The 25602-nt window shown below is 45.8% G+C and overlaps 1 protein-coding gene across 3 annotated transcripts; it reads right to left on the bottom strand.

Annotated features, from left to right (window-relative positions):
• Window positions 1–205: 205 nt before the first annotated feature.
• Window positions 206–25502, bottom strand: scaf8 (SR-related CTD-associated factor 8). Of its 3 annotated transcripts, none has more exons than XM_079752158.1 (21): window positions 25367–25401; window positions 24502–24585; window positions 21702–21793; window positions 11276–11320; window positions 10358–10519; window positions 10018–10174; window positions 9742–9869; window positions 9386–9562; window positions 9206–9282; window positions 8973–9084; window positions 8694–8822; window positions 8426–8541; window positions 7711–7904; window positions 7475–7575; window positions 7199–7312; window positions 6701–6857; window positions 6279–6412; window positions 4896–5037; window positions 4732–4776; window positions 4425–4640; window positions 206–4196 (listed from the first exon to the last, which is right to left on the bottom strand). In XM_079752158.1, the coding sequence occupies exons 5-21, from the start codon at window positions 10442–10444 to the stop codon at window positions 1933–1935; spliced, it is 4350 nt and encodes a 1449-aa protein (XP_079608284.1). In that variant the 5' UTR covers window positions 10445–10519; window positions 11276–11320; window positions 21702–21793; window positions 24502–24585; window positions 25367–25401; the 3' UTR covers window positions 206–1932. The 3 variants fall into 3 exon arrangements, with proteins under 3 accessions (XP_079608284.1, XP_079608283.1, XP_079608282.1); XM_079752157.1 differs by having other exon boundaries at window positions 21702–21790; window positions 25367–25390; XM_079752156.1 differs by lacking the exon at window positions 21702–21793 and having other exon boundaries at window positions 25367–25502.
• Between the last annotated feature and the right edge of the window lie 100 nt (window positions 25503–25602).

The following is a 25602-nucleotide window of genomic DNA, read 5'->3' as shown; positions in this document are numbered from 1 at the left end:
AGTTCTATAGAGTGGGGGGGAATGTATGAAACTAACCTTTAACGACAGTATGTTTCATATTTATATATAGGAGGCGAGTGATCTACATGAATGTCACACCTAAGTGGCTGAAAGGGTTGTAAATGGAAAACCTCTCACTCCATAGACTAAATATATTACTCTGGCAAAGATATCATGAAACTAGAATAAGAAGCAGACCCGAGTTAAAATGATTGTATGACTGGAACTAAGGATACCCATTTGTTTCGCTTCAGTTGTTCCTGAGGCATATAGTCAAAGCCTGAATGTTTGCTGGGCATTACTGTAATAATCGGAATCCCAGCCCGCAGTTGGGTTTTATAGTCATAGTGAAATGTGTGTACGGTCAGGCACGGTCACCATTATTAGACAAGCAAGTCAAATAAAATGTAAGGAATTATAAAGTCCCGATTGCACCTTTATACTTTATTCAACAATACATCTCCTGTAGTGGACATTTGGTCTAACAGGACAGCAGACTAGGGTTTGCCCGCAGCGGGCCAACAGAAGACCAGCTCGCGGTGTGAAATGTTCAGGAGACAGGAAGGCGTTTTAAAAACGTGGCTGCAGGCCTGCATGCACAGAGCTAAGGAGTATAGGCGGTCTTGTTTTCTACTACAGGATAGTGCTGTACAAATGGCTAAGGTTCACACCGGTTGTATTGAGGGGGACAGGGATGGGGACGTGACAGGGGGCAGTGGTGTGTCTGTCCACACTGTGGTCTGGAACAGTTAAATATCGCGCAGCAGTTCTGTGGCGGCATCATCATGAACACTACAACTCCACACAAAGAACAAATGAAGGCACAGCCCCGTCCCCAGAGGAAGAGAGCGGGGCGGGGGATGAACAAGCCAGAGTGGTTTGAAACTAAGCACTACATCCCATGGTTGTATCCAAGCCTTGTGGATGGAGGATCAAGCAGCGATTTGAGCAACAACAACAACAGAAACGGCAAATAATCAAGGGTTGTTCGAAACAGTGAAGGACAAATCAAAACACTGAGAGACTGTTAAGTGGGTCTTAGTTTTCCACTGGTCCTGGGTCAGAAAATACAGTCCTAAAGCAAGTGTTTAAACAAACAAAGCAGGTTTATTTCAAACTAAAACAATATGCACCCAACATCCACAACCCCCCTCCCCAGAGATCCATGTCCCCACGTCTTTCCTCCAACGGGGCACGTTCGGTTTATGCTTTTTAAAATCCGGTGAAGTATATGAAACAAATCAAAGACATTTATTTGTAGCTGCGGGAGACAACGTTCATCGGCTTCCATCTTTTTAAGTGTATTTGTTCCCCCTCCCCCCGGTTCAAAAGCAGCTGTACCAGTATCACTGAATGTAGGCTATTGGTTTGGCTTTGGAAACAGGAAGCATTATAGGACAGCACACGAAGCATTCATTTAAAACCTTGCAGCAGTGTTTTTAAAAAAGAAGAGCAGGGGGAAAACGGGGGGCAGCCAGTGTGGTTTCAAGTATGGTGGTTGGACTGAATTCAATCCAAAGCCAGGGTTACTTACTTTCTTCCATAGGAAGGCCAAACTGCCGCCGCCCCAATTACAATTAAAACATTTGGGCTGAAAAATGATTCAAATTCATCAATGGTTGATTACTAAAAATGAATGTGGTGGCAATACAACTTAAAAAAGATGGAGGGGGGAGGGGGGGAAGGGAGGAGCATAAAATACAAAATGATCCATTAAACTACCTAGCGTGCCGTCTACTTAAAAACACAGGTAATTGTGAGAGATAAAATATTGTTATTGTTATCGTTTCTCAAGACGACAACGGATGTGTGCCGTGCCCCCGCCATGTCCCGTGTGGCGAGGGGGGTGGGGGGGGGGGGTGGTTTGCTGGACATGAGTGCAGAGAAGAAGAGACAACTTTACAAAATGATCTTTTACCTACTGAGTGATGATTATGTCCCCTCAGTGTCTGTGTCAGTGTCTAGCACTGGCTGACTCGCAGCTCCCTCCACCGCCTCACTCTGTTCATTGTCTACGTGCTGAGCAGGGGCCAGCGGCCCCTTCTGCTGCTGTGGCGGCGGTGTCGGTGCTTCCTCCTCCTCCTCCTCCTCGGCGTCGTCGTCGTCGTCCTCCGGGTCGCTGGGGGCGTCCTCGGGGCTGGACCGCGGGCCGCCTGGGGAGATGACGAGGTTGGGGGAGTGGGACAGGGAAGGGGACGGCGCCCCCTGGGGTGAGACGTCGGGGGACGCCTCGGGCGTGGGGTCAGCCACGCAGAAGGGGTCCATGGCGAGCCCGTTGGCCCACCGGGCCTGGGGCGGGGAGGCCCTCCCCGGGGGCGACGCCGGCGGGCTGCCGGGCTCGTCCTGCTCCTCCAGAGAGGCGGGGCTCTGGTCGGGGGAGCCGGGGGCTGGTAGGCAGGCGGCCGGGGAGTGGTACGGCGAGATGGCGAGCGGGGAGGACGCCTCTGGGGGCGAGTCTACCTGAGGGGAGGCCGCTCGCTCCGGGGGCGACTGGACCGGATCCGGAGTAGGGGACCGCAGAGGCGGAGGGGTTTCGGGCTGAGGGGTCACAGGCCTAGGGGACGCTGGCGCTGCCTCGGTGGCCGGGCTCAGGGCCTTGGTCTCTGCTGGCGACTGGGCTGGAGGGGGGGACTGGGCTGGGGAGTGGGCGGGGGAATGAGCTGGGGCTGGGGAGTGGGCGGGGGCTGGGGAATGAGCTTGGGGTGGTGAATGGGCGGGGGCTGGGGAATGGGCGGGGGCTGGGGAATGGGCGGGGGGAGAGGAATGGGCGGGGGCTGGGGACTTGGCCTGGCAGAGAGTCTGAGGTGGGATGGGGCTGTCAGCCCGGGGTGCGGTCACGGCGCCCCGGTTCAGTGCCGGAGGGGGTGTCTTGGGGGGACTCCCGAGCAGCGAGGGGTTGAGCTGCGGGGGGAGAGGCAGCTTGCCAGGAGTCTGGGGAAGGAGCATGGACTGGAACCTCGTCTGGAGCTGGGGGTTGAGTTTGAGGGGCGCCAGCATCTTGCCCTGGTTCAGGGCCAGGTTGGGGTTGAGGGAAGGGGTGGGGAGCAGCGGCGTCGGCAGGGGCAAGAGAGGCGTCCACCCCCCACGCTCACGCTCCCTCTCTTTGTCCCGCTCGCGCTCCCTGGGGCGCTCGCGGCCCCGATCTCGGGTGTCTCTCTCTCGGGTGTCTCGGGTGTCTCTGGCGTCTCTCTCCCTGTCCCGGTCCCGCTCCCGATCTCTGTCGCGGCCGTGGCGGTTCCCGTTCACCTCCCTCCTGAAGTCGAAGTCTCTCTCGTCTCGGTCACGCTGCCGGTCCCATGGGCGCCGGCGTTCGTCCAGGTCCTGGTGAAGGTCGCTCTCGAAAGGCGCGGCCGCTGGGGCGGCGGCGGCGCCGCGGCTCCAGGGCTGCGCGGCCCCCGCCGACCCGGAGTTCCCAGCGGAGCCTGCGGCCGCCGCCGGTGTACTGGGGCGACCCTCGAAGCGGCTGGGGAAGTTCTGGCCCGGGCTCCGACGCTCCTCTGGGAAGCCCTTGGGCCCTCCGGGAGCCGGCGGGCCTCCCAGGGCCTGTGGGGGGGGACCTCGCATGCTGTCACGCTCGTCAAAGTCCCCTCTGGTCTGGCCCCAGCGACTGTCTGGGGTGAAGCCCGCAAGGGCCTGCAGGCGGCCCACCAGGCTGGACCTGGGGCCCGGGGTCCCTGGGGTCCCTGGGGTCTGGAGCAAGGCGGGCCTGGGTCCCCCTGGTCCCTGGCCTCCGCTCCCGGCGCCGCCCCCTCCGGCGCCGCTGCCCGGGCCGTCGCGCTGCTCCGGGGGAGGGGTCCTCAGCAGGCCGGTGCTCTGCTTCTCCGGCGGGGGGAAGCGGTAGTCCTGGTCCTTGCCCTCGTCGGCCCCAGACTTCTCCTCGGCCTTGGGCAGGCTGTCGCCGGGCGGGTTGAGGCCCCTGCCGAAGGGGTCCATCTGGGCGAAGGGGGCCCTGGCGCGGGCCTGGGCCTGGAGGGAGGCCTCCAGGAGGCTGCTGGCCTGCTGGTTCAGGCTCTGCTGTAGCAGCAGGGGGAAGCGAGCGCCGGCCCCGGGCTGCAGGAGGTTGGGACGCATGTCCATGGGGAGCAGGCCGGGCATCCGCTGTCCGGACAGGCCGGCGGGGTGCAGGGGGTGGCCCAGCGGGGTGCCCGGGTGCATGCCCAACAAACCCATTCCACTGCGCACCGCGTTCTGCATGCCTGGGCAAAGGAAGACAACGAAACAGGTTAATAAACAAACCCCGGGCCGCCGACATCCAGGGTTCTGTTCAATACTTAATGTTAACCTCATGAATAATTGCCAGACTTGCTTTCTCCATATTAAATGAATTACCTACATTCTTAATATCCTCGGATTACAAAAGACTTGAAAATCAGTGCAGCTGGGATATAAATGGCCTTTGGCATTTCTAGATGTTCTTGTTCTACCTTGCAGGGCGAGTTCTGCTGCGGATTCCATGGCGTCAGCCGACTGATGTCCTTTGTCGTTGGCACTGTGTTGAGGGACCCCCAGAGGGTTGAACACACCCGTACCGGGCAGGCCCGGGGGCATGTAGCTGCCTGAGATGTTGCTGGTGGGGGGGATCATGCCCCCATACAGAGAGTCTTTGACATTATCCTGGCCGGCGGTCATTGACGACTGCACTGTAAAAGGCACAAGTAAAGGTGGGCTTCACCGACTGGACAACAACGCGATGCCCGTTTCTATCATCACGCGATAATCGGGAATACTTACATGTATTTGAGGGCATGCCTGGTGTCTGAGCTCCAGTCATGAACCCTATGGAATGGAAGACAAACCAGCCATATTATTAACGCAATCCATGTGGAGTCGTGTGGAGTCGGTGCAACTCCATAGAAAAAAGAAGTTTGTTTCTTTCCAAAGATGACAGTGTTTACCTGGGGGAGGCTGAGAGGCATTGAAGCCCGCTCGGATGAAGGGTGGTGGAGGTCCGTAGCCAGGTGGCGGCATCCCCATGGAGACGGGGAAGGATGGAGGCACCATGCCCACTGCACTGGAAACAGCTTGGGGCACTGGCAGCTGCACAGGTGTGAGACATGAGACTCAGTGTTGAGACGACAGGAATTATCCAGTATTAAATTCATCTCGCCAATGCAGGCTCAAACAGAAACAATAAGTCTTTGACACATGCCATGAGACAAGTGTGAATCAGTTTGGTAAAAATAAGTCAATATTGGTTATGTTATTGAATTTGTTTCAAGATGTACAAACAGGCATTACTTCCTTCAAATTAAATGATGCAATCAAATTAATGATTTAAAAGATAGCCTTTTGTCCACATTGAATAAATCAACAGAACAGCAACTAATAATTTTCCTCAATGTACCCCACATAAGCTAAGAAGAAATGGTTTCTTGCTTCTTTCAGTTACTGGACCGTCCACTCATTGCCATGACATTGAGTCAACATTTGCTGTAACATTGCTGTGGGCACGTTGTTTGCGCCATCTGCCTGCAGACTCATGACACGACCACCATGAAACCTCAATATATAATTTTCGTTTTGAGACGTCTTGCTCAGTTGTTGTCCGGTGACCATACAGTTTGACAATGTTTAAATTGTGTCAGGAGGGGATGTGATGTTCACAGCTCCAGTGTGCAACATATTACTTCAATTATCTCACTCAACAAGTGTATTCTTTTTTTTATAAAGTCTGCGATTTTTCCCGCACTACAAAATGTTACGATTTTCCCTCCCATCCCATCACCCCATGCCCCTCCCACTCTGGGAACAGTGGTTTAAGTAGAGCGCACCAATGGTTTGAAAGAGGAAGAGGAGGATAGCTTATTTGTCGTAAGGTGCATGCCGTGACAGCAAAAAGGCCTTGTTCATAAACAAATTGGGCGCATGAGCCTTTGAGGACTTTAAGTACCCATTCGCCCTGAGAGCAGGACATTTATTATAACAAACAGTCACTTACAGTGCCACAGTGAACAAACAATCTGTGTGACCGCGCTGCAATCACTCAGCCGACCCATTAGCAGGTCAACAGCAAACGCCTTTAGGAAGTGGATGGGGCGTGCCCAACAGTAGATGAAACACACTGAAACTGGCAGCGAGGATTAGTCTGAGGAAAACAAAGGTCTACCTTCCACATTGTGTTGGGATTGAAGGATATAATATTTCAAGGAAAGTCTGTCTTGCTGATTTTATATCTTATATAATGTGAGGCTAGTGAGATCAACAACTAAAGTTTCAGAAATAAATGGGACGGTGTTTTCATGGTGATCCGTCTTCCCCCGTAGGTGTATATTCCGTACCTGAACAGGCATCATGGTGACCTGTTGGCTGTAGGTCTCAGCGTGGGTTTGGATCGGAGCAGCCATGGGCTCCACACTAACTGCCTGGCTCGGGGGCTCCTTGACAGGTTCCGCATTCTTGGCCGCCTCCCACTCTGTATTGACAAAACAAGAATCCTGAAGCAGTCATCCTCTTCTGTGGTAAGCTTCGAGAGCCCAGCTGTGTTTATGCATCTTAGACCTCATTCCAACATGAGTGTCGATGAGGGCTTTTTTAAAGATCGGGTCTATTATAAGTGGGCAATAAATCTACCTCAGAACAATTGAACGCCAGCCGGTGGCTGCATGTTGATCAGCGACAGTGTCGTTACAGTGTTATATCGAACAGCCAGCATTTCAGTTGCTTCAACGAATCCCAGAGCTCGTGCGGAGCGTTGCCTCACCATCGTCGACTGTTTCCTGGTCGATTATGCCGCCCTCTGCGAAGTCGTCCAGGTCGTCCAGCTTCACCTTCTCCCAGGGTATGTAGGTGACGCCCAGGTCCACATCCCAGAACTGCTTGTACTCCTGCTTCACACCTTTGTTCAGAGCCCAGGCAATCTGGTCCACAAACACACACAAAGAGTGGATGAGAACAGTGTTTGTATGGAGAACGTCAAAGTCAAGTCAAGTCCAAGTCAACTTTATTGTCAATTTCAAAATATGTACCAGACATACAGAAGAAACTGAACTGCGTTTATCTCCGACCCACAGTGCAATAAGAACAAAAGGATAAAATTAGGTCAAATAAGATAATTATGACCCGAGTGTCTCAAACTAATATTGTTTAAAAAGGCACTAGTCCACCCAGGTTTTGGGATGATCCAATTTGTCCAAGGACACAAGAGGGGGAATGAGAAAGGGGGAGAATTGCATCAGTGAGTTGATTGGCTGGAGGGTACCTTGATGACCTTGGAGCCGATCTTAAAGGAGCCGGTGCTGAGCTTCTGGCGGGCGCGGTAGGCGTCCTGCCGGTGGACCATGCAGATGTAGGCACAGCCTCTGGGGGGGATCATCTGACCAGGGAGACGGGAGAGAGTATGTTATTAACATTATACATTCATTAAGGGGTTTTTAGAATCTCCCAGGCTTAAGGCTGAGATGTTTCACCCCGAGGTTAAAGGGTCAGCGACGTAACACCGCTGCAGCTTACGAGAGAGAAGCGGAGCTCGACTTACGTTGATGGACTCGATTTGCCCAAACTCCTCAAACAGGTTGGTCAGGTCTTGCTGAGTGGCCTTCTTGTCCACTTGGCCAACCCACAGAGTCGTGCTGCACACTGTAAGACGGATGCCAAGAACATTAGGACATTTTCAGAAGTTAATGTGAAAGGCTGTCTGCTTCCATGATGAGGAATTCATAAAAACTCAATAAGGCGGTGGCGTCTGTGCACACAGCTCGCCAAGTCTCTTACCGCTGAGGGTCCTGGAGCGTATCGGGGGAAGGCCCTTCTTCTGCCTCTCTTTTTCCCGCTCGCGGGCGCGCCTCTCGCTGGAGTAGGAGCGAGACGACTTCCTCTTACGGTCCCTGGAGCGCGACCGCGACCGCTTGCGGTGCTTCCGTTTCCGAGAGCCAGAGCGCGAGCGAGAGCGCCTCCTCTTTGGAGACCTGGTGACATCAAACGCCTCCAACGTTACATCATGTGGATGAACTTCACAGCTTAAATACGCACATCAATGGAAATGCAGTAGCTTACAAATAACACAAGATTACAAATGACTTAGAGGTTTCCTGTGGCAGAGACATAAGCCTATTATTATGTAATCAAATGATTGAATCGTAATTAGACTGAGTGAGATAAACTGGGAGAACGCGTTACGACAAAAAGCATAAACCCACTGCTCTGATTGAATGTAGCACCTAAGGGCCCATTCATACTTCCACGTATGCTGGTGCCATCAAGGGGCATGGAGCTAGGGAGCGGGGAACATGCATGCCTGGAAACCAGACTGACGCAGACCCTCAATTCTAGTATCAATGGAACCGCACTAGCATTACCAGCACACTTCTGCAGCTGTCCGCGGACATGCAATGCGGAAGGTACGGCCGAGCCTTTGGTGTCACAGTTATGGGCAGGCCTCGTTTGAAGACAGTCCAGATGAAAGAGTGCAAGCGAGAGAGACTCTGACCTGGAGCGTGACCGGGAGCGCGTCCTGGAGCGAGTGCTCGCAGCCTTCTTCTCTTCCACCTCAAAGAGCTCCTCCTCCATTCCATCTGGGCCCTCGTCCAGATCCATGTCCATGTCCTGCAATCACCGCGTAACAACACACTTCAACACACCCGACAGGCCGATAGGACGCCACCAATCAATGTCAGCACGCCACATGATTGAAAGTATACATAGCACAAGACAAACTATTACCGATACAAAACCAAGTGATTCAAAGCTTTTGATACCTGTTGCTGGTTGTCCATGGAGTCGTCTAGTTTATCTGCCTCGGGGAGCTGTGGCTGGCTAGTGCTCTGGACAGAAGGCACCGGGTTCTCCGGCCCAAAGATGGAGTCCTGCGGCTCCATGCTCATGGACTTCCGAGGAGGAGAGACAACGAGAACCGTTATACTGCGAACTAAGCATCTAAACCTGCCTTCATAAAGAGGACTACGCCTAGAGGAGCCAAGTACGGCACGCACTATGGGGCACTCTGTGTGAGGGGTCTAGATCGGACCAGGACCCACCTTCTGCTGGTGCTCCATTAGCTGTTTCTGGAACTGCTCCAGGTTCTGCTGCTGCAGCTGCTCGGCCAGCTGATGGAACAGGGAGTTGTTGATGGAGTCCGACACCATGGGCCTGCAAAGAGCCGCCCCCAGAGCGGTCAACACGTGGTTAATAGGAGATCCCGTCAGTGACCACATATTAAATCATTGATCAATGGATTTATTATGTGACTGGGACTAGAGCTCGTCCTCACATCTGAGATGAAGTGTCCTTTTTGGAATCTTCACTGCGGTCCGAGTCATTCCCGAAGTCGAACTGGCCCAAAAGTTTCTAAGACAGAAAAGACGACATCAAATGTTACGTTTCATGACGGTACATATGCATGGTGATAATTCCGACGGCGTTAAGTGCCAAGCAACGTCAGTACGCTTACCTTGTTGAAAGAAGACACCCTCTGCTCCAGGGGGTTGAGGCTGTTGGCGGTGGCGGCGGCCGTGAGCTGTGCCGTGAGCGCCTGCAGCTGGACCACCAGGCCCGCGTCAAGCGCCTGCAGCAGGGACGGCTGGGGCTTCTGCTGCTGCATCTGCAGACTCTGTACCAGCTGCTGCAGCTGCACAGCAACCACAGCGGTTTCACCCACAGATCATAATGACTCTATTGATAGAACAACTTGGGTGCATAGCAGCAATACCGACGGAAAAAGAGCATACATCTATATAGATGTATACTCTTTATAGGCACAGAGTATTCCAGAAGAGGGTGTTGGGGGGGTTGTGGTTCTGCTCTAACCTGTTGTCCCTGGGGACTCTGGAGGATCTGGGCGACGGCAGCCACGGTGTCTGTGTTGGAGATCTGAGAGGCCCAGTCCGGCAGACCCTGGACTATGTTGGCGGGGGTAGCCGGGGTGGCTGGGGTGCCTGCGCACAACCAGGGAGGGAGGGAGTATATCAATATACATTTGACACGCTGGTGTGCGTCATGCCGTTGTTACATACTAAACATTAAACCAAGCAACACGTAGGTGGGCGGTAAGGAGCACGTTGTCGCGGGCGCGTTCGGACTGACCGGGTGTGGCGTTGTTGGCCGGCGCGGTGCTGCTGGGCATGACCGGGGTGACGCTGGGCGGGGGCAGCCCTGCCGCCATGTCCAACAGGGGCTGGATGATGTCGCTCTTGAACACGGCATTCTTCTGCCACAGGTTGAGGACCCTCACGATCTTACTCTGGAGACACAAGCAGGAGACGTGGGCTGGTTAGAAATGCGTTTCAATCAACCAAACACCAACCACAAAGACAACACCAGGAAGCTGACTGAAAACAACACGGGGGGGGGGGGGGGGGGGGGGGGGGGGGGGGGGGTTGGCACACTTGAAACGAAACCTAACAGTGTTCTCTGCGTCTCACACCTTGTCATCCGAGGGACAGCGGTAAAGGTGCTGGAAGGTGCCGATGATGTTTTTGCTGAAGCGCGGGGCGAACACGTCCTTCTCCATGCCAAACTGGTGCCGCGACTGTCTGACGATGGAGTCGATCACGTACAGCCCGGGCACCTTGTACTCTGGTTTGCACTGTGGATGTGGAACCACAGGGGGAGACGGCATTGGCATATGCTACAGTTGCAATGTAAATATACATGTTTGACTACCAGTACATCTCGGGGTAATAACAGATCACAGATAAGCCTCACGATTATTCATGTTTGTGTGGTTAGATTAAAAACTCTAAAGTAGGGGTGCAAAAAATACCCTCCAAAAAATCATATATCTAATACAAGGTCCAACTCTCAGCGAGTGCTGGAGCACTCTTTTTGTGGGTGTCTTTTATTTGTGCACTAGGTTGTGGAAAAGATAACAGCAGGTGAGACTGCTTAAACCAGTCAATCAACCAGCACAGTTGTTTTAGTTAGGCTAGTGTTTAACGCCGGGCAGTTTGTAATTCCCCAGTGGGGTAAACGTTTGCATTCCCGTTCCTAGGTACTAGCTGTGTATGCACTACGAGGTCCATGTCATGTTTATTCCTGTCAACATGTTTTTCTGTGGTTAGAGGGTTTGTTGTCCGTTAGTGAGGGGTCATGGATGGATGTCATGATTGCTGCTGTCTATATGTTTTTATATGTTTTTCTGTTGTATTTGTGGAAGAGAGTTTATTTTTTATCTGTGTGTTACACAGTGTTGCTACACAGTGTTGTGCCTTTTTCAATGTATGCTGTCCTGAAACCAACTCGACTGTGTGAAAATAATTATCCCCACGGGGACATTTAAGAACCTAACTAACTAATTCCACTTGTAGCCAACATGAATGGTGTCTTTTGTACTTATGCTCACCTTCTGTACGAACTTCTCCACGCTCTGCACAACATGCTTGTAAAACTGAAAGAGTAGAACACATTGATGTCAGCAAGCAACGCAGCATCAACTCACGGACGCATTGTAGAAACAAACTTTCTTCATCACAGTGCCATAGTGAGACTTTCAAAGAATCAACAAACCGAGGATAAGGATATTTTACCGCAGGTGGTTGTGTAATTTCACCACTTTTTTATATCGCACAGAATACACAAAAAACAACCTCTTACACTAATCTATGAATTGCCTTAATTTGTATGGATTCTAGATACATACTCCTGTCATGTTTCCAACCACATACTTTCATCAGCTCTTAATTAATACCCAACTGGGCGTACTTCTGATAGAGGAGTTTTGGTGTCATTAACCGATTCAACTTGGCTTGGCAATGCATTGCTAGGCAGTTTGGAAGAATACATATTAAATCTTAATGAGTGTTTCATTGGATGTAAAATGGGATATTATAGCCAACACGATGTGAATTTAGCCAAACTACTATGGGTTCTTTAAAGGGGCAATGAGTTCTGGAGGAGTGCTTCATTGAAACAGTGTTATTTGACCATGAGTGGTGACCATTCACACTCCTAAGGCTATCGGCCACTTAAGAAATACGTGCTTGTTAATAAGAGCAATCATTTTGATCGGTTGAACTAGATATCTCCTCCCCACATGCGTGCTAACAGGCCAAGTCTATAGAGATGCCACATCATAATGCTAGACCATTCATCCACCAGTAGATGGGGTAAAAGGACAGGCTGAAAACAAATCAGTGCAGTTATTGTATCAATGAGACAAATAATCATAACAATAAGAGGGTCCGTTTAACATTCAGTGGAGAACGTGAACAACTTGTGCACGGCGGGTTGGAATGTAACACGCGTATGCTAAGGCAACAAAATGCAGAAAGGCTTGTTTTTTTATAGACTCAGGCGAAGTCTATGGCCCCTGAGACACAGAATACCCAAGATGCCCATTGCACAGACAAAAATAAAAGTAGCTTGTACTTGTACTCCAGAAGACTCCCTTTATCTATTCAGTTATCACAAACACACACTACCATGAGCAGCCACTATGTTGTGCCGGAGTAGTGAAGCAAATGGAAAATCAACTAAGTAGATGAATATAAGTATATGTAAAAACTGACTGAATTCTATACTAGATTTTGGCCAAAATAACAAGTTGTCCATCCTTCTGCATTCAATTGAAGACAAATGAAGACAAGAAATCTACATCACATAGAAGAACTTAACATAAAACCAGCATCAAGCTCCACAGTTAAGAATACATTAAGTCTTGCCCTGCATTATGTTTTATACATTATTTTTGCTAGACAAATAAGAGTACCATAACTCATGTGTAAATTGTGCACACATTACTTTGGAGGAGAAAACCATGACCTGACACCCAGCTACGCAAATAAGTAAACTGCTCAGTCTAGTAATACTAGAGAATGGCTTCCCACCGTATTTCAGAGCAGTTCTCATAATATACTTCCTTATTCCTTAATTGCTGACATGCATAAGTTGTAGGGGTGTGCACGGGTACACGTGTAACCGGTTAGTATATCATAACCGTTTAGGAAGAATCAGTAAACGAAAACCTTAAAAAAATCACCGCGCCATTCGTTTCAATGGGAATCGCGACGGTCTATACTTTCAACTTAAAGTGTACAAGTCCTGCCATGCTGGACCTATCCATCCCAGAGCATTTCTCAATGTACGGTAACTACAGCCACCCCGGCACCCAGGTTTGTCAGGGGTTGTGGCCTCTCATGTTGGACCAGACGACCTGGTTTTACCCACAACTGTAGAAAGCAGAAGTGATAGCAGAACCCACTGGGTTATGTTAGAAGAAACTCCCCATTCAAAATCCCCTAGAACTTTCTAGTTACACAGGATACAATACATCTTTTGAAGAATGGCAAGCTGTTTGGTCTCAAGTACACAGAGATCATATGCAAGGGATAATGTATAGAACGCCGGTCATTATGTGAAAAATCAGCCCCAACAGAGTTGCTTCGGACTGAAGGGGCTTATTTTCGATAATGACTGGCAACCTTCTAAACATTATTTCGCTTATTACACAGACTTGTCAAAACGAAAAAACCTCACATGTTGTGTCTTTTTACAATCAATTTGTTACCAGCATCCATAGTGTTGATCAGCAGAGAAATAGTCCGCCAAAGACGTTGACGTCGCTTAGCAACCGAATACATTGGGGTTGAAGTTACCGGACTATTTGCGGAGTGATACCAAAGACGTCAATAGAGGCAAAAAATCCACTTTCCTTGAGAGCGGTCATCATATGCTTAGCAACGGTGAAATATCAAAAAATAATTCACCGCCGGAAGTTGTGAAGGCCCATGCAAGTGAACAGAGCGTTCCACAGCATTAAGAAGAGCTGTGTAATAACAAAATAATCCATGCCATGTTGTTTATTTTAAATTCTTGGATGCAAGCATATGAATAAGCACAATTACCTACTACAAATGCTAAAGGATTGAGACCTTAACGTTGAACATTATCAGCTGAGCAAAACTTAAGTAACAAAAATGGCACATAGCTTCATAGCTTAGAGAAGTATTCCAACTGATTTCTTTCTGAACTTTGTTCAACTGCCCGCCGAGTGTACACGTGTTTTGAAATTGGGTTGACGGTTGGCGAGCCACGATGACATCCATTCTATTCCAAACTAGTGTTTCACAGCTACCCTAGCTGTATCTCTGCCTTGTCTAACACAAGTAAGCGCAAACCAATTGCCCTTGCTAGATCGTTGCTCCAATATTGCCCAAAAATAAAAAATAATGGAAGTTTAGATTCTGTTTTTACACCCCGCTGGTGAGTGCCTTTTTAACCCACTTGTACCGGCTGCTGCGCGGCGCAACATTGTATCTACTAGATACAATGTTACGGAGTACCCTGGTTGGTACAAGTATGGCGGAATGGTTCCACCAAATGCTCCTCTTTCATAAAACTCATTGTGTCGAGTCAGCCTAGAATTGATGAATTAATTAATACAGTGTTCAGTTGGTAGACTAGCATACAGCCACTATCTTCCCTCAGAACTCTTACTGTGTTCCTCTTGGTCTCCAAGTCCATGAGTTTGCAGTGGCGTGTAAACACAGAACCAAACTACGTAGCCAGTGCAGTTTGTATGTGCTTGGGCCTGTATAAAACAGATACAGCTATGGGAGCTGCTCAACAATAGTTTGGAATGGAATGAATGTCAATTGCGCACCACCGTCCCAATTTTGGTATTCACAAGAGAGGCTAACATTTTCAAAATCATGGCTGATTTACAAACTGGCAAAATCCTTCAACAGATCTTTACATAATAATTTGAGCGATCTTGGTTCCTACGATTCATTTCATCTCTGAAGATTGAGTTCCTGCATAGTCATAACCAACAGTGTGATTACCAAAAAGGATGTGGTGGTTGTTTGAGGGTACCCTCAGCCTCACATTTTAGATGTAACTCTACTTGAAAATGATTTACTTTTATTAGATAATAAGTCCAAGTTTTGAAAAAATTCTTGTCTGTTCATTTCTTATTGTTTTGTTGTAATAATGAAGACACATTATTTGTCAGCATTAATTAATACCACAAATGTGTCACAAATCATAAGTCAAAACATGGTGTTGGAAAAGTTAAGACTGCGTGAGATAGTTTGTTTGTTTGCTTTTTCTATGCATCTGATAAGAGATAGGAACGATCAAGGTAGAGCAAAGTTATGTACATGCAAAACACAACAAAAATAAACAAGCATACAAATGAATAAACAATATAGCATGGTTATTACAAGGAAACAAGCTGCACTCAAACCGCTATGCACATTGCAGTCCCTAGTGGCCAGCAGTTAAAATCTATATTACTGAAGGGGTTCGGAAACCCGAGAAAAGACAGTTATGATCTTAGGGAGTACCACTGTAACAAGTTACTCTGGAAGATTATCACTAAATAGGGTAGAAATACCACTCTACTCCAGAGCATTTAGGCAACTTAATTGAAGAAAAACGAGTTGATCCTTTACTTTTGCCCTCCACAACCACTTGGCAACAGATAACGTACATGTCTTCAATCCAATATCCTCTAATATATATTAAGTTTCTGCCAGGACTACTCTGTTGGGCTTGACATTTTTCCCACTTGCCCACACACACAAACTTTAAATTACTAAAATAACATTAGCATGGCCTGAAAGCTGTTGATTACTGATATATTGCTATATTCATTTTTGAGTCATGAGGGGGTCCATGTGGTTCCTAAGGCTAGTCCAGTTGAGAATCACCGTACTCAATAACAAGACATTTGTTTAAGCCCCTCTAAGCATCCTCTCTGCTGTAGAGAGTGGGGTGCAAGTAAATTCAACACTAATACTACACTTATAAACTGTATACATTTAATAAATTATATAATTCATTGAGATTTGCAGAATAATGACAAAAGTCCCCATCCATCAATGCTTGAAGGTGCAGTGTGTAAAATGTAGTGCCATCTAGAGAAACCAACTCTGCAGAAATTGAATAAACATAAAAATATACATACTCATTAATATCCATAAGTATGTTTCAATAGGTGCATAATCCGATGAAAAGTGGAATCATTGGATTTTCAAAACCTTAGAATGAGCCCTTATACCTAGGGAGTGAAACCCATGTCTCAGTTTGAATTCAAACACTATGAGGTTTAAAACATGCATTTTGGGCTAAGACTTCTGGGAAGAAGCATAATTCTCCTGGTTATGTCACACAGCAACAAAGTGATAACTCTTAGTACCGTCGTTATGGATGAGCTTTAAAACTAGCTATGCTGTACGTAAAATATACAACACAGCTCATTATATTAACATTATGTTATACTACAAATGTCCGAGAAGCCTATGCATCTCTCTGATGCAGATATAAATATCGACCACTGCCCCGACAGATCTCGGCACGCACAAATCGTTGCATTATTCAATACGTTTGAGAGAAGCTTATCCCTCTCTTGGATGCAGACATCAATTTCAACTGCTGCCCAGACTGAGCTTCACACATCCACACACACTGTGATGTTATACTAAAAGTGACCCGAGAAGCTCGTCCCTCTCTAGGACATAGCCACCCACATCAGAAGCTTGTCCCTCTCTAGGACATAGCCACCCACATCAGCCGCTGCCCAGAAAGAGATCCACACATACACTAACACCGTGCACACAGCACACCACCTGCGCTCAGAGCAGAAGAGCCTGGGTGACTAAACAAACAGATTTCAATTATTATTTTTCTATATTTAAGTCTTATTAAAGTAACATTGAAAGATTGGCATAGACTACTATGTAAACGATGTTTAAAAACACTTATTTGTGGTTTAGTTTTGGACCCTACACAAGTAGGTTCTTGTGTAGGGTCATAACCTGCATTTTATCCAAAATTCTGCATTCTCCCTCTTTGTGGGGTGTGCTAAATGTGGATAGGAATCCAATTATGATTGCAGTTTTCAGGAAAAAGGGATGCAAAATATTAAGCGGACCTGTTTGGACTTATCAAAATTTTCTTAGTTGGGTTTTAACAGATTATTAGGTGCTTTTAACCCCATTCTCGTATCTTTCAATTAAACAAACATACAATACAGTGACCCACAGGCTACATGGCTAGGATAGTAGCAAATGTCCAAAACTATGTTTTGCGTTCTCCACGCCAAGAGTGGGTCTTTAAAATGAGGACATGCCTGTTGTCATGCTGTATACAGAAATCCCTACAGAGATATCAGAGCTCTGTATGCTGAAGTGTTAAGTGTATGCTCTGATTAAAATAACTAATTTGCCATTATATGAAGGCTGTGTAACCTACTTCCAATTTGCAACACCCCCCCCCACACACACAGGAGGACAGAAAAAAAAAGCATAATTATTTCGCAATCTACGCCCATTTAGGAGCACAAATCTGAATTGTCCAATTAGCAGGAACACAATCTGAGTTAATGGCCACTAATGCTGTACCGCCATACCTGCAACCAACCAACAAACCAACCACAATTACACCTCAATTAAGTTGTCGTTAAAAAGCTTTCTGACATTCTTACTGCATTTAGGTAAATGTCCTGGCTTTCAATCAGTGTAAATGGCTTGTTAACCGACAGGGAATTCATGCACAACCATCTGCCATCACCACGATTTTCCAAGTCATGTTACATGTAGTGTAGGCAGTTACACCACAAACAACTTTCTTCCTCATTCTCATAATTAAGACTTTCAAAGATGAAAAAGTAGTTGGATGCCAGTCGACTTACAGAATTGATAGAACTTAGTATACATATTTTCGGAAAACATAGCTGCGTCTGCAATGTGAACATTGTATTGTTCCCATTAGTGACTGAATTACACCATGGGGAAAAATGTAAACAGGCAAGTTTAGCCAACACTGGGGTTTATCTGTTCAAGTCCAGTGTGCCCGCAATAGTTTGTATCAGAGAGCTGTTACAACAGTGAACAGTTAAGGTTAAGGCACAGACTAGCTTATATTAGACTTGACGGGCCGGACCTCAACAAGTCAGGCCTGCTCAGAGGTGGGAGGTCCGCTTGAATCCTAGCTTAGTGCTACACCAGCGCTTCATGGACGTAGCTTCACAGACATTTATATCAGTTTCAAATTCATCCACACTCAAGTATTTGGGGGAGGTTAAACAGCTTCCCCAAAGTCCTCTAAATACCAGTGGGAGAATGGAGGAAAGACACAATAGAAGGACCCTACGTGTAAAAGGGATCATTAAGGACAGCACTACACTGCTAAATAAATGGTTGCCAGTAAAATGCCTGTGTTTTATTGTTCTGATTTATAAAAAGCTTAACAAGTAGGAATAATAAAAAAAAAAAAGCCATCCATTTTCTAGAACACATACAGAACATGGATTGACAATTCTGAGATGCCACCAGCTAAACTTAAATAGATAAAAGTTATTGTTTGATCGTGAGCTGATCAAGGCATCCCTTGAATAATTCCTATGCAAGTCCCCATAAAGTGTAACCTAAATGGACAATTCAAAGGACAAAGGACAATTCAAATAACGTAAAATGTACCTTCTACAATGTGTGCTGCACCTCATCATAAAAAGAAAAGGTGTTCCTATTACGTTAACACTTGATTGTGAGAACTGTGTTGCAATGAGTTGAAATAAGCCGTGTTTCAACCTAAAGTGCCCAGGATTTTTTGTCACAGGAACTACTTGGGTAGATAAGTCAGCTAGTGTATGAAAAACAATGGCTGTTTTCACACTGCATTGACATATATGATCTCCATCTGTTATACATGGATTTATAATTAAACTTGACAGTAGTGTGCACTACAAGCCAACTTGCTCTGCTTTACGTGAATATAGGTTGCTTTAATAACATGACCGTGTGCAGTTGTATCTAAACAGTCTTGGTGAAAAACCTTCTCCAAAGCTTTCTAGATCCTCAGGAAACTTCCTGAAGTGGAACCGCTGCTGTTGTGACACTTGATTGTGATGCAATGCCAAATGTCTTTGTTATAATTGGCCCTTAATATCTTTTGTCATCGCTCTTGTTACATGGCCAACAAATAGACCAGATCCATTACATCATTCCTGCATAGTAACACAGTGAAAACACAACTCACAACCAAGTCTAATAGCGCTTTCTCAGTGTCTCATAAAGTGTACCACACCACACCACCAATGCTGGGTCTTAGCTTGCTACTGAAGTACCAAGATACCAATGATGCTGCATTGGGGAAGCTCGATAGAGGATGACTTTTAAGTAATGCTTTATGAAGTGCACAACTGTCCCGTTCAATATAATTATTCAAGGGCAATAAATATTTTAGGGGCAACTCCGTAGGACAAACACAAATGAAGTTGTTAACACTAATCATGGGTCTGCTACTTCAACGTACCAGGGCAAATGAATCACCTGCCTACCTACCTACACAGTGCGATGATTGGGGGCTGCAGCCACTTCTCTGCTGTGATTGCTGTCAAAAGGGTACATGGCCAATGTGTGCTCTTCACTAATTAAGGGTTATGAGCTACACCTTTGTTTGTCAGATAATGAAACATCTGTGAAAAGGGTCTATCATCCGAATGCTAAATCTGCAAAAAGCAGACAAGGAAAACGATTGATGTAAAGGCAACATCACCCCAACGTCCACTTGCTCTTCGGGTTACCCTGACAAAGAATGTACTGAAAGCCGATGATTCGAATCATCAGTCAGGAAACCCCGCAGTCGAGGAGCAGGGTTTTCCCGCCGTCTTCCTTTATTTTCTTATTTTTATTTTATTTTTTTCGTCAGTGAGTGGTGTGCATTAATGCTGTGCTGTCAGTGTGGCGACACAGCGCTGTGTATTCTTTCGGGCTCAACAAATGCAATCAGATCGTGAACACGGGCTTCATATAGTGGATTATCCACTAGCCTATACATGAGCCCTGTGTTCATTATCAGACCGCATTATTGGCAGGAGCCTAATTAAAACCTGACAGGAATAAGTTGGCTACAATTCCGACGAGTTTGAAAACTGTTCAGGGGAGAACGTAATGAGCGCAACACGCAAGCATATATAAAAGGCCTATAGCCTACCAAAACAGAGTGTTAATAGAAAGAAAACTCATTTTTTTAAACCTCCAAAAGACCTGCCCCGCACGGCCGCCGAATAGTCGAATCTCTGGACTGAAAAGGCAGATCTGATTAGACTCAGAAAATTCAGAGTCGGGGACAGCCCTAGAATGTACCCTTTTAAGCTTACAGCCAGAGTAAAACCTAAGTGTGGCGTGTGTGTGTGGATGATTGCTGGTTGAAGCAGCCTCACCTGGCCTGAGTCAGACTGATTGGACTCTGGATCTGGGTGAGGCTGCACACCTGTTGCACATTGCGCAATCAATGTGTAGAGGTTAAGCCAGCCATCACCACACTCACTCAGAAAGAGATCTCCTGCATGGGAGGGTGGACCGGCTCATGTAGCATTGTCTGCAATCCTTTCAATAAACGTCTTTGGACACCACCGATGCCCTTTGTCCTTGTCTGGAGGAGCCCAGTAAAAGTCACCTAGGTGGTGTGTTGCATCGACATTGTTACACTATGCAATACGTTTTCATACAAATCTGTAAAATGAGCAATTTTAGGAATGGTTAACATTTAAATATGGGCATTGGATTATCTGTGTAGTCGGGTGAAGAAATTCCCGAATCTGATCAATTTAAACAGGCTATTTAGTGAGAGAATACATCGGCCTCATGTATTCTCAAAAATATCATTAACAGTACTCAATATGATGATTGAGAATTGTTTCCGTGTCTTACTATTTATAAAAATAAATGTTCTATTGTAGCCAGCTTGCTCAAAATCCTGTGTCCATTCAATGCAACAGAGATTTGAGAGCTATAGTTTGAGTTAATAGCAGTCCTCAATCAGCGATTAGTGACTGATATGCAACGAGAATATGCTTTGAGTTGACTGTGCCATCTCTGAATGAGGCAATTTAAATTTTAGAACACTCTTCAAAACTGAGCATTCAGTGCATGTATTCACTGATGGTTTGGGAATGTATACCTTTTATTAACTTTTTTCTGCTGTCTCTCTTTAAAGCTCTGGATCGTACCTACAGCATCGTTATTAAAGTTGGCAAAACTGGCATTTCATAACTACCTTAAAATTGAGAGATTCTGGTGACCAGAGTTAAGCGGGGGGACACCAGATAATATATGTGTGGATCAAAGATTCAACAGCCCAAAAGAAGCGATCAGGAATTATGTGTCCCAGCCAACCTGACCCAAACTGTCCACACAACCTATACGTGTTTTGAAAGAGAAAACGACAAAGAGTACAAGCTTACAGTGGGCCGAATTACCCACTTAATCGATTCTCATAACAGACAATGTAAGCCAGCGATTGAATACTAGTGTGTACATCTGACCACAACAACCCAAACTAAAATGGAACCGACTTAAACACTCCTTGTTCAAGCGTAATATCTAAGGAAGCAGCTCTAAGAAAGTAACTCTTATTATAGTGTTCCTGATGAACCCCAATCAAAACTAGGAATCTATTTGGCCTTCAACCAAACAAAACTATTAACAACAAGCCTTCAGGAAAATCAGCAAGCCAAGGGTTATCTGCATTCTCCACACCCTAGGATTAACCCACGTACCACAAGTCAATCCATAATAGGCAGAGAACTATGATTCGGTGAATCAGTATATTAGCCTGAGACACATACACAACTTAATAAAATAACCAATGTAATCAAGTTTTTCGAAATCTAACAATTAACAAGCCATTGAATGCCAATAAACGACCAGCATAATGTCATCAACAAGACAAGCCATTTGTCTGTGTGTGTGGCTGAAACACAAAGTTAAATTTGCTTGTTTGGTTTGCTTCCATCTTCTTTGTGAAACAACCCATACTCCTACCTAAGCTGGTTAGGGACTCTTATCTCTTTGTAACTCTCTCCACCCCATCCTCCTGCTTCACTTTCAGTGCTTTTGGGGAGCTGGGAGAGCTGCTGAGGGAAGGGGAAACAGGTATTATACACAAGCAACAGAAGGCACAGCAATAATCAAAGATCAGTGCATGTCCTTCAAAAACAACTGCTATGAGAGAAAAATGTATTAGCGAAGGCAACAGTTATGCACAGTTATTTGATCCCTAGAGCTGGTAAGCCCAGCCTGGTACAAGGAGTTTTGAAAACACAATGCAAATTGATACTCGGATTGCATTGTTTTCCCGTAATGACATAGTCCCACATAAATGTATGAATCAATGAAATAACTAAAGTAGATCAGATACTGTGGCAATGTAGGGCTTTTTACACTTCCACAATTGGATATAATAAAGATTGGAGGAAACACAGGTCTGATAGACACTGTTAAAGAAAGAATCTACAATGGTCAATTTAATAATTTTCCACAAATTAGTGTTGAGATTCTGTTAATTTTGCCTTGCGTGGTGGTCGTTTGTTTTAAATAAACTAACAAGACTCATTCCAGTCACTCAGTTGGGTAGCAAATTTGGTCTGTTGTTTTACCGTTTTTTCAGACAAGGAAATGCAGTCTCTCCCAAAAGGTCCTTGGTCCCTCCTGCCCCCTACCCCCCAAAGGTGACCCCACTGAATAGGGTTATGCTTACTGTTAATAGGGAATCTGTGCTATGGCAACGTCAAAGATGTTCTCCTTCTTGCTGCTAACTTAAATAAATAGCTCAGCCACACGATACATGGACGACTATGACATAACGCCAAAACAGTCATCGCCTCGTTTAGATATAAAATTATGGTTTTAAAGTAACTTTTCACAATTTGGTGTCATTTTTTCTTTTCCAAACATACCGACCAGATACCAAGCAAGCATAAAGAATACTCTCAGCCTATAGAAAACCAGTTGGCAAACATCTACATATTGTCAAGACAGCATACATTCCTTGCCTTCTGCTTTGTGTCGTTTGGCAAGTTGTTCATGGAGGCTTAGAAAATGTACTAAATACTCTTAATGCCTTTCGAGTACTTCAATCCCCATCAGCAACCAGAGACGTCTAGCCCTTGTGCTATTCCTAACTCAAGTAATGAGCATCCTCTAGGCTAAACGTTTCAACTAGTCATGACTTGCAGTGGTTTTCCCTTAAAGCAGTGGTTTTCCCTTAAATCTTTCTAAAGATAAAATAAAAAATATTATAATTATGGGAGAGGAGGGCTAGGACTGCAGAGCTCATTGCCACTGCACAGATCCCAATAGCGGAGCATGATGCAGGATACTGTTCCGGTTCAACTTTTTAGCTCAAGTTGTTTTACAACGCCATGCTACTCTAGAATACCTAGAGTACAAAACAGACAAATCTCGACAGTGCCATGCAAATCAATCTCTGTTCTCATGCCTTTCAGTGTTTACATCATGGCTGGTAGATTCGGTACAACTTGGTTTACATCCCGTTGACGCGACAGTGAAGTTGACTTATGCCTTACTAGTTAGGACATTACTTAGGTATTGGTGGTGCAGCCAAATTTAATAAACTGCTAGTTTAAAAGTAACAAGTGGTAAAAATGACAACACACAAACTTAGTAACAAATTAGTCATAGCTGTTGGAACCTGCTCCTGTGGCCTATCAGGGTTAGCTGAATAATTAGCAAGCTCCCTACCAGTGTGTCCATGTCAAATTACCAAGGGGAAATGAGAGACTCCTGATGGTTATGTACAGCCAATCACAACCATTCATAAACCCCTACTAACTTTTATTTAAAGCACAGATTCTTAGTTTAGCCTTTTCAAGATTAGCCATGCAGAGCTGTTTTCACACCAGTGGATTATATGTTTAATTTGCCAAGTAGGAAGCTAAGCAATTAAAACTTTAAACCATATATTTCCACCAAAGAGGAAGTGTTATTGACATGGCTGAGAACCCAAAAAATGTCCATGTTGCACAGGACAATTAAGACGTCCCCATGTAAAATATATTTTTTAAGATGGAATGCATGCACTCTTTATGCATTTCAAGCTCGGAACTGCTATCCATCTATAGCTACTCTATATTAGATATTTTAAATAATGCCTGACATTTTCCAGCTCATTAAAATAAATACTTCTGTTGCATGCCTGGGAATGCCAGCATCCCCATGCAGTAGTCCCGGTGCAACACTGTGCAACTGGTGTTACAGTCACAAACAACACAACAGTTGTCAGTCTAGTTGCCGTAAGTATTGAGTTGCCGGACCGTTTCATGTCAAAATGTTTTTGCTCCAGTTCTTTACCAAATGCCAGCTAAAACGCAATAGGTTAGGCAAATTATCAGATCTCTCTTGAAAAAAAACAAGAAACACCACAAGCTGGGAATTGTGGTAGCCATATTTATGTTACGTTTGTTCTTTTACCATTACATTTTCTATATGTATGACTATATAAGTCTTGGACTGATTCAAATAGATATAAATGGCAGACAAATATCTAGAACTTTTAGTGCCCATAGCTTAAAAAAGGTACTGTCTGTGATTATGAAAACAAATTGATTATCCAAACTTTAGAGCGGTTAGTTGAGGTGTAATTTTAATGTTGGATTGTAACGCACCTTCACAAGTTACCATTCTATAAGTCTTCATTAGAATGCCAAGAAACATATTCCTGGAAAGGTGTTACTGAATTTTGTGATTTTTATTAAACCCATACCATCCAGGGCTCTATCTTCTCATCTTTACCCTGCCTCAATCATCACAGCTACATACTTACTTTTATAGCTTTGATTCCAGACTTGGTGATATTGGTCATCTTTGCCTTGGAGATCGGAGGCTTGTACTCATTGAGCGAGTACAGCTAGAAGAAAAATGACAACAAACCACCTTAGCCAAACGTCACATATCATATTTACGAGATGGACACGGTTCAGGACCTATTTGTATTAAAGCAGCCAAGTACAGCGTCCAACGTTTTTACGTTTATGCAAATGGTCTAATGCAACCCAAATCTGCCGATGTGGAAACATTGTCTGACTTCATGATGCATCAACTATTGAACCGCTATTTAGGACACTTGTAAACAATGGCCTTGCGTATTAACGCCACTTGGCTCGTTTGTACTGCAGACAAAACAGGGGGTTGGGAAAGGCTGGGCGAGCACGTACTGCACACTAGCTATAACTTATTATACAAACATATAGCTTGCTTCATCAATCATACCACTCAATTGTGGATATACCGTGACATTTCTTGGTAATAACATAATACCAGGGCTAGTAGCTAACAAGCAGAGTTGACGCTAGCTAGTGAACGGTATCACGTTAGCTTGCTAGCATAGCGTCAACTTGCTAACTTATAGCAGGTTAGCTACGGACTGTGCAGAAATATTTGCATACTGAGCAATACTTTGCTTCTGCTTTAACAGTTGACCACACGGTTCCACACAGCTGCTAGGGTCGTGTTGACCGACACCTCTCGTTAGATCTGCCGTGGTATAACAACATTGCTGACAGAGAGTGCGGCCTTGTGCGAGACTGCCCTTCTACCATGTCTGCTAGTTAGGCTATCGCTAGCTAAATTACTCGGTTCGACATTTTATCATCACTTTGTGCGGAAAATGTGGCGTGTTTGAAACAAACCTCATTGTTAAAAGACTTCACAGCCTCCATGGCGATTAAAATCAGCTCGCGGTCTGGATATTAACAATTATTGTATTCTCTTCCCCAACCGGTTTGAATGTTGCATGCTCAAGGCTTGTTGGGAGATGGAGGAGACTGCCAATATGGCGCACAACCACAATGCGAAATATACGGCGAGTCAGGGGCACCAGCGCCCCCAAGCGCCAATATAAAGAATTACTTATTTATATCCAACT

Source organism: Pollachius pollachius (genome assembly GCF_949987615.1).
Source record: "Pollachius pollachius genome assembly, chromosome: 15".
NCBI lineage: Eukaryota > Metazoa > Chordata > Actinopteri > Gadiformes > Gadidae > Pollachius > Pollachius pollachius.
Note: the sequence above shows the minus strand (reverse complement) of the source record. Positions and strands in the feature narration are given on the sequence as shown.

Excerpts from the sequence above, each read along its gene's own strand:
- scaf8 (XM_079752156.1), bottom strand. The coding sequence starts at position 25,396 with ATGGAGGCTGTGAAGTCTTTTAACAATGAG. Across the intron at positions 8,823-8,972 it reads TAATGGAGCACCAGCAGAAG|TCCATGAGCATGGAGCCGCA; the intron begins GTGGGTCCTGGT and ends CCTCCTCGGAAG. Across the intron at positions 4,197-4,424 it reads AGCAGAACTCGCCCTGCAAG|GCATGCAGAACGCGGTGCGC; the intron begins GTAGAACAAGAA and ends TCCTTTGCCCAG.